The sequence below is a fragment of the Lissotriton vulgaris genome, chromosome 2_1 (assembly GCF_964263255.1).
Source record: "Lissotriton vulgaris chromosome 2_1, aLisVul1.2, whole genome shotgun sequence".
Taxonomy (NCBI): domain Eukaryota; kingdom Metazoa; phylum Chordata; class Amphibia; order Caudata; family Salamandridae; genus Lissotriton; species Lissotriton vulgaris.
Genome location: NC_141687.1, coordinates 716,313,693 through 716,331,542, shown reverse-complemented (window position 1 = coordinate 716,331,542; position 17,850 = coordinate 716,313,693). Strand labels below are relative to the sequence as shown.

General features: G+C 48.6%; 1 protein-coding gene across 4 annotated transcripts in view; it reads right to left on the bottom strand.

The window, feature by feature from the left end:
* Positions 1-17,850, bottom strand: part of DENND5A (DENN domain containing 5A) — a 341,747-nt gene that overhangs the window by 49,358 nt on the left and 274,539 nt on the right. For all 4 annotated transcript variants that reach the window (XM_086955975.1, XM_086955974.1, XM_086955976.1 and 1 more), the window contains one exon: positions 16,873-16,955. In XM_086955975.1, the coding sequence (XP_086812101.1) occupies positions 16,873-16,955 (83 nt within the window). The remainder of the gene's footprint in view (positions 1-16,872; positions 16,956-17,850) is intronic.

Below are 17,850 nucleotides of genomic sequence, written 5' to 3'. Positions count from 1 at the left end.
TAAGACCTTTTGGGATAAGGTCCAAGATACAAGCAGATTTAAGAAGATTGGGCTGCCCATGTTTTCTGCCTCTTTAATTCTGTTAGATTGTAATATTTCCCCAACCCCTTAATCTCCCTTGGCAACTATATTAATTTCTTGTGCTAAACTAACTATCGCAAGAGCCTGGATTGCTACGGATCCACCTACTGTTTGGGATTGGTGGGCTCTAGTTATGGAAATATATTCTATGGAACTTGCCTTAGCAAATACAAGGGGTGGACGCTCTTTGGTCAAATTTGAAAGAAAATGGGGGACCTGCTGTTTGACGTGATACGACTTTGTCAAGCCTTATCTTTATCTGACTCATTATGAAATATACTAGCTACTTTTTCCTTTCCTGCTGTTTTATGAATTTGTATGTATATGATCTTTCGGGGCTTTATTAATGAAACCTTCAGTACTTCTTACTTTTTATGTATTTGATTTGTATATTTAATAACTTTTTCTTAATATCTTCCATGTCCTGGATATATATATGCATTGTTTTCTTTTTTTTTGTCAGCCTGTGTACAATAAAAATTGTTTAAAAAAAAAATGAATTATGTTTATTTATATTTGTAACTGTTTTACATAATGTTATTTATTTAACATTATTTCCTATCTGTTTTTATTTTAATTCCCTACTTCCATGATTTTCTATGGGAGGCTTATGCAGTACCAGTAGTTAGTCATGTGTGTTGCTGGACTTTCTACTGTTTGCTTGTTTTATGAGTCGAAGCCTGCACTGTCTGGTTTGCTAAAGAAATCTTGGGGACATTCGAAAAGCTTCCCTGGTAATGCATTCCGCCCATTTCTTATCACTGGTATTGTGGTTTGTAACTCGCATATGTTTGCTTTCTTTTTACTGGCTTTATTTTATTTTAGGCTGTCCAGCATGATTTTGTTCCTTCCGTGGAGCACAGCCTGTTTACCAGGCCCTTTGTATTATTCCACCTGAGCTCCTTTCAGTAAACAGGCCTTTATATCTGGTTTTTATCTTGTCACATTTGCTGTGAATTCAGAGACAGATGTCAAATGTTAGGCTCTCTCTTCAGAAGGCTTTTAGTGTTTACTTTTCCTTCTCTGACTTCAAAGTGAGAGGATTTATGTGACAATCCTGCTGGGTACACATGTGAGACAAAAGGCTGTAGGATGTTATTTTTGTAGCACACAAATTATTTTTAATATATGTAAATGAACTGGGCAGATATTTTAGAACATACCCGAATTAGGAATGCACTAATGAAGCACATTTTGTGAAAATTCTGAAGTGCGGGAAAAACAAATATTTTAATATGATCAAAACAAATCAATACACTAGGTAATGACATTTTCACACATTATCGCTTGTGCGCCGTATACTTTTATCAATTAACCTGCATGTCTGGGCAACTGTAACAGTCATTTCAATTGAATATGTGCTGTTTGTAATGGCAGTGTGCTACCACAATATGCATATTCCATGTAACGCCACTCCATTACACTCTACGCCAATGCACTCTACTTTGTGGCACTCCACTCTACGCCAATGCACTCTATGCCAATCCATCAACACCACTCGATTCTTCTCTGCACCACTACACTCTACCCCACTCTAATTTAAACCACTGGCACTCTATGCCATTGCACTCTCCCTCTGCAACACTCCGCTCTACCCCACTTCACGCTACTCTGAAACAATCTACTTTATGCTACCCTACTCTACGCCACCACGCTCTACTCTAATATACGACACTGCACTTTGCGCCAATACACTCTTCACCACTTTACTCAAAATCAATGCACTCTACACCACTGCACACTATGCCAATTTACTCTGCACCACTATACAATACGCCGCTAAACTCTACACCACTCTACTCTTCACCTTTGCATTCTACGCCAATGCACTCTACGCCACAGTACTCTTCACCACTCCACTCTATTCTGCAACACTGCACTCTCTGCCACTGAACTCTATGCCACTCTACTCTGTACCATGCTACTACACTCTACGCTACTGCACTCAACTCTGCTCCACTCCACTCTACGCCCCTCTACTGCACTCTATGTCAATGCACTGTACACCACACTACCCTGCATCACTTCACTCTGGCCCAATCCACTCTAAGCCACTCTAATCCACTATGCACCACTGCATCCTACAACACTGCACTCTATACCACTCTACTCTACGCCACTGCACTATACACCACTCTACTCTACACTACTGTGCTTTACCCTGCAGAACTCCACAGTACACCAGTATACTCTCTCTGAACAATCTATGTCACTGCACTCTATGCCAACTTACTTCACTCTGCGGAACTCCACTCTACCCACTGCATTCTATGCTGCACCACTCCACTCTACAGCATTCTACGGTGTACCACTCTACTCCTCTCTACTGTAAAATGCTTCACTCTACGCCAATGCACTCTACACCACTTTACTCAAAACCAATGTACTCTATGTCTCTGCACTCAATGCCAAACTACTCCACCCCATAGTGTTCTACGCCACTCTATTCTACTGTGCATCACTGCACTCTATGACAATATACTTTAAGCCGCTCTACTCTATGCCACTGCACTTTATGGTACTACACTCTAGGCCAGTCCACTCTATGACACTATAATCTACTGTAAGCCAATGCATCCAACAAAAGTGCACTCTATGCAACCCTGCACTCTATGCCACCCTACTCCACTCTGTGCCACTCCACTCTACACCACTGCAATATACACTGCACGGCACTCTGTACCACTTTACGCCATTGCACTGTACACCACTCTACAATAAATAACTGCACTGTACACCACTTTACTCTACACAAATGCACTCTACACCACTTTACTCAAAACCAGTGCACTCTATGTCACTGCAGTCTACGTCAATCTACTTTACTGCACTCTACTCCATTATAATCTACTCTGCAACACTCTACTGCACTCTACATCACTGTACTACGCCACTCTATTCTACTGTGCAACACTTTATTCTACGCCACTACTCTGTACACCACTCTAAACCACTCTACTGCACTCTACGCCATTGCACCCCACACCATTAAACTCTCTGCACCTCTACTCTGCATCACTTCACTCTACCGCACTCTACGTCTCTAAACTATTCTGCATCACTACACTCTATGACACTGCACTCCACGCCACTCTACCTTGCCCCACTCCACTCCACTCTACTCTGAAACAATCTACTCTGCACCACTGGACTCTGCACCACTAGAATGTACTCTGCGCCAGTCCACTCTGCACCACTCCCCTCTACGCCACTGCAGTGTACACCACTTTACTCAAAACCAAGGCACTCTAAGCCAATGGACTCTGACACCAATGCATTGTACGCACTATACTCCCCCTGCCACATTCTACTCTATTATTATTATTATTATTATTATTATTATTAAAACAGTTTTGTATAGCGCGTGGTTACCCTAGAGCATCCCAGCGCTTAACCAAACAGAGTAACAATTTAAGAGAGTGAGAGGCACGGCGGCTTAAGAAAAGAGAAACGTTTTCAGTTGTTTACGAAAACGCAAAAGGCATGGCTCAGAGCGCAAACCTAGGGGGAGTGAGTTCCAGAGGGTTGCAACCTTTACGGAGAATCTCCTCCCTCCTGAACGGGCCTTTTTGACCCTGGGGATCTTAAGTAGGTGTTGTTGGTCTGAGCGTAGTGTTCTGCTTGCCTTATACGGGGTCACCAGCTTTTGAAGGGCGGGAGGGCCATTACCTTGCAAGATTTTATGTGCAAGGCAGAGAGATTTAAATTTCACCCTTTCTCGCACTGGCAGTCAATGCAGCGCCCTCAATGCGGGTTTGGCCGATCGTGACATAGGGATGTTGTAGAGCATTCGTCCCGCCGCATTCTGAACTTGCTGTAATTTGTTCATAGTGATCTCAGGGGCACCCAGGTAGATTGCATTACTGAAATCTAATCTTGATATAATCAGGCCCTGGATCAAAAGCTTCCGAGATAGAAATGGAAGCAGAGGCAGCACTTTGCGCACCGATTGGAGAAGGCCAAAACAGACACCAGCCAATTTGGTAACCTGGTTCCTGAAGGCAAGATCTTGCTCCAACCAAATACCAAGGCTCTTGATCTCAGCCTTGGGTTTGGGAGGGGATCTCAGGCAGCTGGGCCAAGCAGACTGGGGGAGTGTGGGACTTTTCATCCCCATCAGCATCATCTCGGTCTTTGAACCGTTCAGCTTTAGTGATGATTCCCCCATCCAGGTGTGGACTTTGGATAGGCAAGAATGTAGCACCTGGGGATTTTCCGTGGCCTGGGAGAGGGCAAACACCAGCTGGGTGTCATCGGCATAGCTCACGATTTTGATGTTAAATGGAGCGACCACATCCTCCAAGGGGGCCATGTACACATTGAATAGTGTGGGGCTCAAAGAGGAGCCCTGAGGCACTCCACAATGGAGGTGGGTGGTTGCCGATCGTGCGCCCCCTTCCCAGACCTGAAAGGTCCGGTCGCTGAAAAATGACCTGAGCCATTTCAGCGCCGTCCCCCTCACTCCGGCATCTGACAGCCGTTGAAGTAACACTTGATGGTTAACAGTGTCAAACGCTGCACTAAGGTCCAGGAGGATCACTGCCACTGATCCTCCTGAATCCAAAATGCAACGTGCCTCTTCCGCGACTGCCAGCAAGGCGGTGTCAGTGCCTTGACCCGGGCGAAAGCCTGTTTGAGAACTTCTCAGTACACCGTTGGACTCAAGGAAGTTGGATAGCTGGAGGTTAACCAATTTTTCCGTGATTTTACTGAGTCCCGGAAGTAGCGAGATGGGCCTGTAGTTTTCCATGTCAAGAGGGTCAAGGGTAGGTTTTTTTAGGAGGGCTTTTAATATTGCACCCTTCCAATTGGGTGGCACCACACCGGCACCCAGCGAGGCATTCATTACCTCAGTGAAGGGGCAACCAGTTTGAGAATCCTCATGGGGACTACGTCCCGGGGAGAGCCACTCTTAACAGACACCAAGAACTTAAGGACTTCGTCCTCAGAGACTGGTCCAAGAGACTCCAGGGTCTTCAGGGGTCTTCTCTCTTCCTCGAAGGGCTCAGCTCCTATGTTAATTTGGGGCAGGGTAATCAAGATTTTTTCAATTTTAGGGTTGAAGTACTCTGCTAGATCATTGCATTTTTCTTCCAGGTTATCTGTGGAGGCAGGTGGTGTAGGGACCCTCCGTAGCTCCTTGACCACTAGAAATGTTTCTCTGGAGGAGTTGGAGGCATTGCTGATTCTCTCCTCCAAGAATTGAGTTTTGGCGCAGCGGATGGTGAGCTTGTAGTTCCTTATCGTCAATCGGTATTCGGTCTTACAAGCTACTTCCCAATTCTTCCTCCGGGCACGTTCTAGTTTTTTACAGGCCCTCCGCATAGCCCTCAGCTCTGGCGTGTACCACGAAGCGGAGCACAATCTTTTCTCCCTCCTTCCTGCCGATCTTAAGGGGACAACAGAGTTGAGTGTATTAGACATCCATCTGCAGAAGTCTGCTTCCGCCAGGACTGGGTCCTTCGCTAGTGAGGGGCACAAGGCCTCCAGGCTGCGTGACAGGTTTTCCACGGACAGCCTAGCCCAGGGTCTTTCAGGCACACCGACACTGATGCAATGTACTCTGCGCCAGTCCACTCTGCACCACTCCCCTCTACGCCACTGCAGTGTACACCACTTTACTCAAAACCAAGGCACTCTAAGCCAATGGACTCTGACACCAATGCATTGTACGCCACTATACTCCCCCTGCCACATTCTACTCTATGCCAATGCACTCTATGCCAGTGCACTGTACACCACTCTAATCTACACCATTGCACTATTCATCACTGCATGGTACACCACTCTGTTCCACTCTGCACCACTGTACTCTATGCTACTGCTGTCTACGCAACTCTACTGTACACCACTGCACTCTACAATACTCTACTCTTCAACACTGCACTCTCCGCCATGGAATTTATGCAGGAACCTTGCTTGTTGAAGGCACATTCACCAGCAACGGAATCACAATGCAAAGGCCAAAACATAGCATCTTCACAATTCACATTAGCATGGAAGACACCACCGGACGACCAAAGGGTCAAGACTCGCGAGCAACCTCTTAAAAATAAACCAGATGGGAAAGCTGGCTGGCTGGAATAATGGGCAAATAGGGATTCCAGATCAAATAACCACGCACGATGGGCAGAGTAATGAGTTTGAGGGCAATAACTCGGGCGAGGGACATCTGGTAGACACGGAGCATAGAGTGATCCTCACCCCGGAATTTGAGACAAGAGGCCCGGGAGACATCTTAAATTGCTCAGACATCCTTTACCTCCTGTCGTGTATACCCACAGCCGGAGAACTATAGACTGATCGCATTATTAGACGTTGACGGGAAGGCATATGCAAAAGTGCTCTTGAAAGAGTTAGAGGCATGGATAATAAATAATCAAATCATACCACAATATCAGACAAGATTTCTGCCGAATTAATCGACAATGGATAATGCCATTGCACTATCATATCTGGCACCAAAGGCCACAGAGGTCGCCACCCCTCCACTATATGCATGCTTTGTCGTATATAGTGCCGCTTTCGATGGCATCGACCGTAACATACTGTGGGCAAAACTTGCAAAGTGGGGTATACCGAGGAAACTCCTGGCGGCCATTATGTCACTCCATACCGGCACTTGGGTCTGCACCAAGCTCACACAGACATTTGCAACAGCCAAGGTCTACACGAACAAGGGGCCAAACCAGGGTTGTGTGATCGCACCTACACTGTTTAACTTATATACTGCGGACCTGGGAGTCGCACTTCTAAAAACCAACATTTTTACACCCAAACTGGGCCATCTCAGACTACCAATTATGCACTATGCGGATGACCTTGTTCCATTAGACCAAACTAGAATAGGAATGAAAAGGGCATTGGACACACTACACCTTAATAATAAGGAAAACAAACTCCAAGCCAATGCAACTAAAACCAAAGTGCTGGTTTTGGCCATAAACCCAAAGAATCACTACTGGGCTGGCATCTCGGCCTGTTAAGAATTGCCACTGCCAATAAGTATACTTATCTCGAAGTAAAATTCTCAGACACTGGTAGAACAACACTACATGCCAAAGCACTGGAGGCAAAAGCAGCCAAGGTCACACATGCCCTATGTAGATTATATCATAAGCTTCTAAGCCATTCAACGGAGGGCATTAGACGATTAATGCAAGCAAAGTTAATTCCAACATTGAGTTATGGCCATCTTGCTTTCCCTGGATTGCTGCCCGACAAATTGGAGCGCTTGCACATCATGGCCTTCAGAAAGGTTTTCAAGCTCCCATATTCGACAAGGCGCACACTGATTCGTCTAGAATTCAATATCAGAGCAATGGACATAGAATGTAAAAAGATATAGTAAAATTCCATCATCATGTGATTAAGGCAAGTCCTGGTACTATAAGGGAAGCACTACAAATAGTCTTCGACAACAACACTAGTCGTTGGGCAAGTTACCTCGTGACAGCCAAAAAGACACTGGGTCTGCCAGCTGATCTTCTAACGAACACTCAATTAAAAACGGCCAGCCTAAAAAACCTGCTAAAGAAGCAGGGAAAGATCACTTCAAGACAACAGGATATCGAACAGATCAGATCCATTCATGGCGCAGAGGTCTGGTCTACTCACACAAAGCTATCCTATGTCAACTATACCTGAAAGCAGGGGCAGAATACGGGGGCTCCACAGCTGCAGAGCAATAGTCAACCTTATTCGTAAGCAAAACATAAAGCAAGTTGGAGAGCAGAGAGGCCCCTTCATTGCAGTGCGGCAAACCGACAGGCACTTCACAAGGCCGGTGCAGCTATAGGACAACTTTTTGAGGGGGAGAGAAATGAGGGGGGCATATTTGGGGTTATCAAAACAGCTATAAATAACCTGAATACCTCAATTATTTAAACACATGACTCCGAGCGCTGTTTTGCCCACCCAAGAGCTGCATGGAGGGGGGGAGGGGAGAAAGGATACGGACGTTATAGATGACAGACACCGTCCATGATGTGTTCAATTAATTTAAATATGCAGATTTCTCTTTAAAAACTAAACGGAATCACACTGCATTCTATTTGTGTCTAGGGATTTTTGGCCTTCCTTGACAAGTGCACATTTTGTTTAAACACAAACACACTCTCTCCTACTGCAGAGAAATAAAGGACAAGGCAGTAAGTAACTAAACTAAGTGGTATTGGTAAAGAGGCAGTTTCTTGTGTTTGCTTGGATAGAAACAGAAAGCATAAAATATTACAAAAATAAGAGTATCACGCGCCAAAACCACTGTTGGTGCAGCACCCGCAGACACACAATAATAAGCGGTATACATTGATCATTTAAAAACGTGTGTGACTGAGTGCAAAAATATAACTGAAGCAGCATAATGCATTCCCCATGAAGTAACTACTCATGTCTTCTGCGCCGATCCAGCCCTTCCCTCCCCTTCCGAGCCCCCTCCATTCCCACCCTGCTCACGCTTCTCTCATGTCCCATCCCAATCGCCTGCTAAAGAAATAAAATAAAGGCGCGGCTCACCAAACTTTTTTTCTCAATATTTTATACTTAAAAAAAAAAAAAGAATTTTTTAAAAAGTAGAGTTTGTCGAGCCGCGCCTTTGTTTGGAGTGGGGTGAGGCGGGGCTTGCAGAGAGCCCAAAAGGAGTTTGGTGAGCGGTGCCGTGTAAAAGAAAGGCGCGGCGCGTTAAAGTGATTTTTTCAATACTTTATGTTTTAAGTAAGCAGCGCAGCATGATGTACGTGCCTCGCTGCTTATTAAAAACATTAAATAGGGGCGTGGCCAAGATGGCGGGGTGAGCAGATGCTTCTTCCCGCAGCTCCCCCGGCCCGACTAAGCCCGAGCCCTTTTTCGTCAGCTTCTCTCCCCCCGCTGAAGCTTGGCGGCCGAGGGAAAGGTGGCGGAGATCCTGGGGCACATTTTGGTGCAACTTTGGTCCCGATCGCTCCGGCGGAGGCACGCTTAGAGACCGATAATCTAACTGCGGAGCGCCACAGAGGCGGAGCGGTGCGGAGCGCTGGCCGGGAGGCTTGAGTGGACCCTGATGCCGATGTCTGGTGGCCTGGCGCGGAGTTCGCTTGCATACTCGCACCAGACTGTGCCTGGTGTGGTACGCCGGATGGATAACTACTGCGAGCTGTCGAGAAGGGAGAAGCCTATTGTCTGATCGTGGAGGCATTTGGCTCAGCAACGGTGGCTTCCTACATTGTGTGAGCCCCGGCCCCATCGCCAGTTTATGACAGTGCTCAGGATCTGGGGCCAGGTCAACTATTTCCCTTATTAGGCTCGTCGGCCCTGGAAGGGACTCATTCCGTGAAACTGCCTCTTGGCGTAGCCTTGACGGTGCCACCGGGCTCGACTTGTCTACCCGGCTACGCCCATCCGCCATCTTGTCTTCACGACGACGGTGACGAAGCCCTCCGACAGTGTCGCCTGGGAACGGCTCCTACACCCCTGGCACTGCATAGCCCTGCATAGCTCTTTATCCCTGAGGAACGCTGCGGTCTAGGTCCCCCCTGTGGTAGTCAACGTTCGAACTCTGGTTGGGATACGGTTTGCCCCCTGCGACAGGCCTGGCCCGCCATTTTGTCCTCGGTGGAGCACGACCCTTGGTGTCCCTACTTCAACGGGCGTTCCCCCCCGGCGGCGCTCTGCCAGACGTTGGAGACTCATCGACGCTGATGCCTACTGCTAGTGGCCTGGGATCGCATAACTGACTGTGTGGAGTCCGACAGCCTACAGGGCACGAATGTCGGGGAACCGAGGATCGAGGAAGGGGGACCGCACCCTGCCGGACATGCTCAGCAGAGCCCAGCAACAGCGAGACAGGGCGCAACCGTCCCCAAGCTCTTCTAAAGCCGCAGCAGACCCGACCGGGGGAGAGCCCCCCGTCACGAGGTCCTTCATGGAGGAACTATTCAATTCGCTTAAGGCCGACTTTCAGACGCTGAAGCAGGAGGTGGCCAGCGAAGTGCGTGAGGTCCGTAGAGAGGTGGAGGGCCTAGGTGAGCGGATGGAGACGGTGGAGGCAGCGGCTCAACGGCGGGACGAAGAGATTGTCCATTTGCAGCAAGACGTTCTCCGTCTCCGAGAGCAACATGTCGAACTCCAGGCACACAACGAGGACCTGGAGAACAGGTCGAGAAGGAATAACATTCGGGTCCGAGGTGTGCCGTCCACGGATGAAGGGACAGACTTGACAGGCTACCTGAAGGACTTGTTCAGGGAGATCCTGGGAGAGCCCGCGGACTTCCCGATCCGAATCGACAGGGCCCACAGAGTCGGGCGACAGCGACAGGCGACGGCACCTCCACCAGATATCTTGGCCTACCTCCCGGATTTCCCGGTGAAGGAACGCATCATGGCTGAAGCCCGCAGGAAACAGCCATTGACCTTCCGCGAACGGCCTGTGGCTTTGTTTCAGGACCTCTCTGCTATCACCCTACAGAAGCGCAGGTCCTTCAAAATCGCAACGGATTTCCTGCGAGAGAATGAGACGCCGTACTCTTGGAGACATCCCTTTCGCCTGATATTTCGCTGGAACGGAGTGCTACACCAGCTGCGTTCCTTGCAAGATGTCTGTGGTGTCCTAGGTCTCACCGCCGCGGAAGAGGGCAACACGACACCGGGCTGGAGGCGTTCTGATCGAGGAGGACGACGGCGGTCGGCGAGGAGGAGATCGACGGCGAGCGCTGGACGGCCGGACTCACCCACTATCAGGGCGGACATGGCCAGCGCCCTGAGAGAAGCGGCCAGGGACTCGGCCGCCACGAACGGTGTCGCCATGACGGCATAGACTCACTCCGGGGGGAGATGGACATAGCTTCTTCAATGCCAGGTTTGGGGGTTGGAGGGAGGGTAGGGGGGGAGACGGGGAGGACGAGTGTCCGGACGTCCACTTTTTGTACTTTCCACAGACTTGTCCGTTTTGGGACATGACTGGGACAATGGGTTGTTTGAGCGTGGGTGGGGAATTGGCTAGTTGCCATGGGTCTGTTTTGGTTGGGGTTGGGAGTTGTTTTGGGGTTGAAAGGGTACCGTCCAATGTCTCAAATGTTATTGCTTGGCTCTATTTTGCTTGCCCTAAAGGTAGTGACCCTTAATGTTAAGGGTCTGAATAACCCTGTGAAGCGAAGGGCGATCCTGTCTCTGCTGGAGGGGACACAGGCAGATATATGCCTCCTGCAAGAAACCCATTTACTATCACGGGATTGTCACAGGATGCGCTCTAATAAATTCCCAACTCAGTTTTTCTCCTCTGCTGCTTCTAAGACTGCGGGGGTGGCCATTCTGCTAGCGAGTTCCTTCAGGGGAGAGGTGTTGTACAAATTTGCGGAACAGAAGGGGAGGCTATTGGCGTACCGCCTCCGGCTGGGGGACACAACGTTCACTATTGGCTCAGTATATAGCCCAAATGACCACCAAGAGCGCTTTCTGGACTCAGTGCTGGTGGACGTGACTGCCTCTCCTGATCGACATGTCATTCTAGGGGGCGATTTGAATATAGTTTTTGATTCTACACTCGATAGGTCAGCGCAGCGATACCCGCAGACTGGGGAACTTTCACAGGCCGGGAAGGCCCGAATCACTGACATGGATCTGCATGATATTTGGCCACGCTCCACCCCACGGATAGGGACTATTCCTATTATTCACATGCGCACCGGACCTACGCACGGTTGGACTACTTATTGGTTAGTGGACCGATGCGTGCTGCTGCTACAGCGGCGGACATTGGGGTCCTGTCACTGTCTGATCATGCGCCGGTCGTGGGCGCCTTTGCGCTGCCGGCGCCCTCCCCCTCTCGGGGGGTGTGGCGCCTTAGGGACACCCTCCTGCACAAAAAAACGGTTGTGAAGCATATTGAGGAAGCGATCCGGGACTACCAGGCACACAATGATAACTCGGACACCTCGCCAGCGACACAGTGGGCGGCGCTGAAGGCGGTTCTTAGGGGGGAGTTCATTTCCATCTCCTCAGCTGAAAACAGGGAGAGACAGCGCAAGAGGGAAGAGCTAACTTCCCAGGTCCGGGAATTGGAACAGGTCCATCGCCGCACCGGAGCTCCTAGGGTGTGGAGGCAGTTGAAGGCTGCCAGGAAGCTCCTGTCGGCATTGGACATGGATAGGGCAGAATACGCGGCGCTGCGTCTAAAACATGCGTTTTACACGGGTGGGGATAGGTGTGGCAAACTCTTGGCAAATAGGCTCCGTATCGCGCACCAACGTAACGTGGTGAAGGAACTGCTCGGCGCTGACGGGGTGGCGGTCTCTGATGACGCCGCGGTGGCAGAAACGTTCTGTAGTTTTTATGAAACGCTCTACGCGGGGGAACCCCCCTCGTCACAGGATGCCACGGAATATTTGGAGTCAGTAGCCCTTCCGGCGCTGGACCCTGCACAGGCGGAAGACCTCGAACGTAACATCCACGTGGAGGAGGTGATATCAGCGATAGCCAGGCTCAAACACGGGAAGGCTCCAGGCCCGGACGGTTACACGTCCTTGTTTTATAAAACCTTTTGCCGGTCGTGGCCCCTATTCTCACCCGCCTGTTTAACTCCTTTTCCGATCCGGGAGCCATCCCGCCGGACCTGTTAAAAGCAACGGTCTCAGTGATCCCGAAACCTGGGAAAGACCGGGCCCTCTGCGGCTCATACAGGCCTATCTCGCTCCTGAATGTCGACTTTAAGCTGTATATAGGGATTCTGGCATCTAGGCTGGCCCTGCATCTGCCGGGCCTGGTTGAGGCTGATCAAGCTGGCTTTGTGCCTGGCAGACAAACCGTCGATAACACTAAGAGGGTAGCACACATTTTGGAGAAAGCTTCGCGGATCCCGGGTGAAAGGATGTTGCTATCGGTGGATGCCGAGAAGGCATTCGATCGGGTTCACTGGCCTTATCTCGAGCAGGTGCTCCGGAAACTGGGTGTTGGAGACAAATTCTGCTCGATGGTCTTCAATTGCTACAAGTACCCTTCGGCGACGGTGAGGGTTAATGGGTGCAGCTCCCGCAGTTTTGCGATCGAACGGGGCACTAGGCAGGGATGCCCGCTTTCCCCACTCCTCTTTGCTCTCTATATGGAGCCGTTTGCTCAGAGAATTCGCCGGAACCCGGATGCGGTTGGGATCAAGATGGGGCGGTATATCCACACGGTCAGTCTTTATGCGGACGACGTCCTGTTGACCTTGGATGATCCTAGACGGGCCCTCCCCGCTTGTATTCAGGAACTAGACGCTTTTTCGAAAGTGGCTGGTTTTAAGATGAACATGGCCAAGTCGGTGGCTTTGGATGTGTCCCTGGCCGCGGATACTAGACAAGATCTGCAGCGGCTCTTCCCCATGCAGTGGTCATCATCCCTGGTGCCGTATCTGGGGATTCTGCTAGCACCCACGCTGCCAGCGATGGTAACGGCCAATTATGCCTCTCTTAGCAGGAAGATCAAGGAGGAGCTGGGCCGCTGGAGTAAAAGCCTGCTGTCCTGGCTCGGCAGGATTGCGGCGGTCAAGATGACGGTCCTGTCCCAGATCCTATACCTCTTTCGGGCCTTGCCGCTCCAGCCTCCTGTGGGCTGGATTAGACAGACACAGGCCGACATCGCACGCTTCGTCTGGCAAGGCCGCAAGCCGAGGATGAAGTGGGTTCTTTCCACGCTGGCCCCAGAGGCGGGGGGCATGGGTATCCCGGACCTCCGGAAATACTTCCAGGCGGCGCAGTTGCGCTACCTTGTGGAGTGGAGCAGGTGGGAATCCGACAAGCACTGGCTCTTTCAAGACCAGGCGGTGGCGGGGCGCACCCTCCAGGAGGTTCCATTCTTGCGCCGGATTCATCGCCCCCCCCAACCTCTACGCTTCTTTCGTCACGCGAGTCCCCTTGAGGGTGTGGGACGCGGTTAACGAGGTTCATGAACTCACCACGTTCCCTTCGCCTTTTACACCGATAGCGGACAACCCTGATTTCTCTCCCGGGATGGAACCAGGCGCTTTCTCCCACTGGAGGGCGGTGGGCTGCCGAGCGCTCTTCCAGATATATGGACCGGAGGTGGTGGTCCCCTTTCTGCAATTGCAAAAGGAGTTCCAACTGCCTGAGTCAGATAGGTTGCGATATATGCAGGTTAGGCATTGGGCGCTTCAATCTCAGGTGCGGGGCTCTGCTGACCGCCAGATAACGCCATACGAGCGGTGGTTGGTGACCCGCGCCTCTGACGCTAAGCTAATCACCGATCTTTACAAATTCCTGCAGCCCCCTCCGTTTCATTTCTATAACCCGGGCAGGGAACGCTGGAATAGGGAACTGGAAAGAACACTTAGTGATAAAGAATGGGATCAAATTGCGCATCGAGCGAGACACTCTGCATATCACACAGGTCTCACAGAAACACTCACCAATGTGTCCACGTATTGGTACTATACCCCGGAGAGGCTACACAAGATGAATAGGCATATCGAGAAGGAGTGCTGGAGGGGTTGTGGTCGGGTGGGGACCCTTACACATATACTTTGGGACTGCCCCTTGCTAGAAGCTTACTGGAGGGATGTTCTCGACGAGATTGATGTTCATTTTGAAACTGAATTGCCACGCTTCCCGGCGTACGTATTGCTGGGCCTTCCGAATGGCCTGATGTACCCGCTGAAGTCCCGCAGGGGTAGGCAAATTGCGATAGCGCTGGGTTCAGCGATTCAGAACATTTTGATCCACTGGCGTACTGCCACGGTCCCCTCCATCACAAGTTGGCTGCACAGGCTTTGGCATGTGCTGGGTATGGAGAAACTATCGCTTATGGTGGCGGGGGAAGTGGACCAATTTGATGAGCTATGGCAACCTTTTCACGCGCTTTTAACTACAGAATTTAGGGAACTCACCTGCCCGAGGTACCTCAGACTTCTAAGATTAACACCACCGGTGCTTTCACCTGACTAAAGGGACACAAGATCTGGGCTCACGGGGAGGGGGGTGTGGCGGGCGGGCAGGTTGCGTTATAGCTGAGTATTGGATGGGGGGGAGGTGGGTGGGGGTTGGGGCGAGTTGGGGTGTTGGAGGGAGGGGTTCTGGGGGTTGGTGGGGTTGGTTTATTGCATTATTGCCTTTCTTTTTCTAGTCTGCTGAATAGTGTCGACTGTATTCAGCTTTTATCATTTTGCCATTATTTTTCTTCCTTTTGCAGTAGCTTTGCCCACCATTGCACTCGTAGATTTATGCTCAGCTCATCACCTGAATGTATGTAACCCTACCCCCCATGTTTCCTTACCTCCTATGTTTTGTCTTAATAAAAAATGCTTTAAACCTAAAAACATTAAATATAATGGTGCTCCGATACTTGAAAAATGACACAGAATTTTCAAACTCCAAGAGTCAGAAAGCCGACACAGCACAGCGGAGACGAGGCAGGCAGGCAGCAATTACCGCCAGCGGGCGCACTGGGCTCTCCGGAGCAGCCTTGAGGCACGAATGGTTTGGAGCACACTTGCACACAAAATGTGCAGAACAAAAGGAAAGGGTGGCTAGCGAGTTAGAAAACTCGAGGACGCGTTTATTCATGCTAAAGAACAGTGGTGTCGCGGGTTTCAATTCTGGCAAAGCCAACCCACATAACAATCGGCACAAGCTCCAAGCCTCGTGCGTGTCCTTGACTTCTGTGTGTACATATCAGCCCAAGCCCCAATCGGATCGTATAATTAAAAAAAGTTAAACGCTACACAATAGTTATGACAAAGCCACATAAGTTAACGCTCAAAAAACATTTTTAGCTAAACGTCACACAATAGTAAACGCACAACCTATACGCAAGCAATGGTAAAGAAAAAAGTGCCAACAGTAATTATAAAACCCACTGGCTCACGCCGCCAGTAAAAGATCCAGTCCGGGTGGGCGGGGCCAAAAGAGGAAAGGGTGGTAACCAGGAGGGACTAAAAAGCCTCTGGTACAATCATAACACTCTGTTTAGCATAATTAATGATGCCAAATGACGCACGCCAATGGAAATTAGGGACGGAGCCCAAATTCAACTTCTGAAACCGTATTGATTCCAAGAAGACCTCGCAGAGAGAGTAGCGCATGCGCGCTGCAACGCTAGGAGAGACCTAAAAACACTCACTGCTGGGTAAAAAAATATATTTCATTGGGAGATAATGTGATGAATCTACAGTGACTCTAAATGATGCCACTAGTTAGGAACACCAGGTGATCATTGGAGAATTTCAGGCCCGCACCATCCTAAACTCTGTGACGAAGATGCTCTCCTATTTCTATGGCTGTTGGCACACTTTGCTTTTGTTGCTTTGTGATTGTTACCCGTGTCTGTATGTTTCATTGGCCTTGAGTGTATTAATTTGTTCTTTGACTTGTCAGAGTTTTTGACATACGTGTTGAATATTATGTTTGTTGTGACAGGTTGTGTACAGTAGAATCACTTTCAGTTAGCAGAATGAAGCTACCACTGTGAGATTTGTGAAGAATCTGTAAGTCATGAGTGGAATCCCACTATAGGGCCAATCCAGCCTATCATTCTTTCAAGATTGATAAAATGAGTGATGGCGCTTATCACTTGCTGTTCAATTTAAATGCTAAAACCAGCAGTAGAAAACGTCATTAAAAACGTGAACTTTCATCACTGCATTGCAACTTTGCCAGCAAACAGATATTTACTAAACAGTTCTGCATGTTAGAACAGACGTAACTATTTTGACCTGCTATAGCAATGAAGGACTGAGTTTGCTTATTACATGCAATCAAATGGTGCAAAGGACATTACTAAGTGCAAGAAGGCTACTCATTGGCTACATCTAGTAGATGTAATCCTCACCTCCTTCTCTGGTTTGTGGAAATGCTTTACTATTCCATTCACAGCCTCGCCAATTGCTTCTTGGATCTGGCCGGTATTCAGCTCTGTAAAATAGTAATCATTATAGTACAAACAGTGAGGGACTTGACAGATTTAAGCTATATAACAGTTAACTCATCACAATATATCAAATAACATTTCTGAAATCACTAATGACCATGTTTGTTTTAAAATGCATTGATCTATTCACAAAAGCATTTAAGTAGGGAAGTGTTACTGCAGGAGTACTATTTAATATACTCTTGAATACCTTTGTGATTCGCCATCAACACGTCCCACTCCCTATTTGTAAAAGCGCAAACAGGGCACATCCCTTTCTATCTGTTCTGTTTATGTATATTCCCTGAATATTCGCATTTCCTTCATATGTTAAATGTTTTGGGGCTATTCACAAAGGCATTTAATGGTATGTAAAAGAATACTAAAAGATCAGTACATTATCTACTTCAAAATGCTTATATGAATAGGTCACTCTGTGAATTTACCTATAGTTGGATATGCCTTCCTTATTAGCGTTGAACAAAAAAATTAAAACATGATCTGTGAGTTCCCCTTTTGGCTAGCTTTGGAAGCCTTAAAAAAGTTCTAATAATTAGATACCAGCCTGAATCATTACCCCTGACCTTTTGATATGCCTTTTCATCGTATTAAAATTGTATAGATTTTTTTTTTAATTGTATATCTGAATAAATCTCTTTTGATTGACTGCTACATTGTACAAGTCTAAACTTATTGTAAAGGAGATTTACCAATCTGTGAACGAAGTAAAGTCAATAGATCTGGCTTAGCTGTCAGCCCTTTAGCATTGTCATTGTTTGTTTTGTTTTATCATGGTTTTTGTAAAACTTTATAGTTGGGGAAACTTCGGGCTCTGACCAATATAAAAGATAACATTGGCTAAAAGCTCAAACATTGTTTAGTCTCAAAAGGCATGCATTG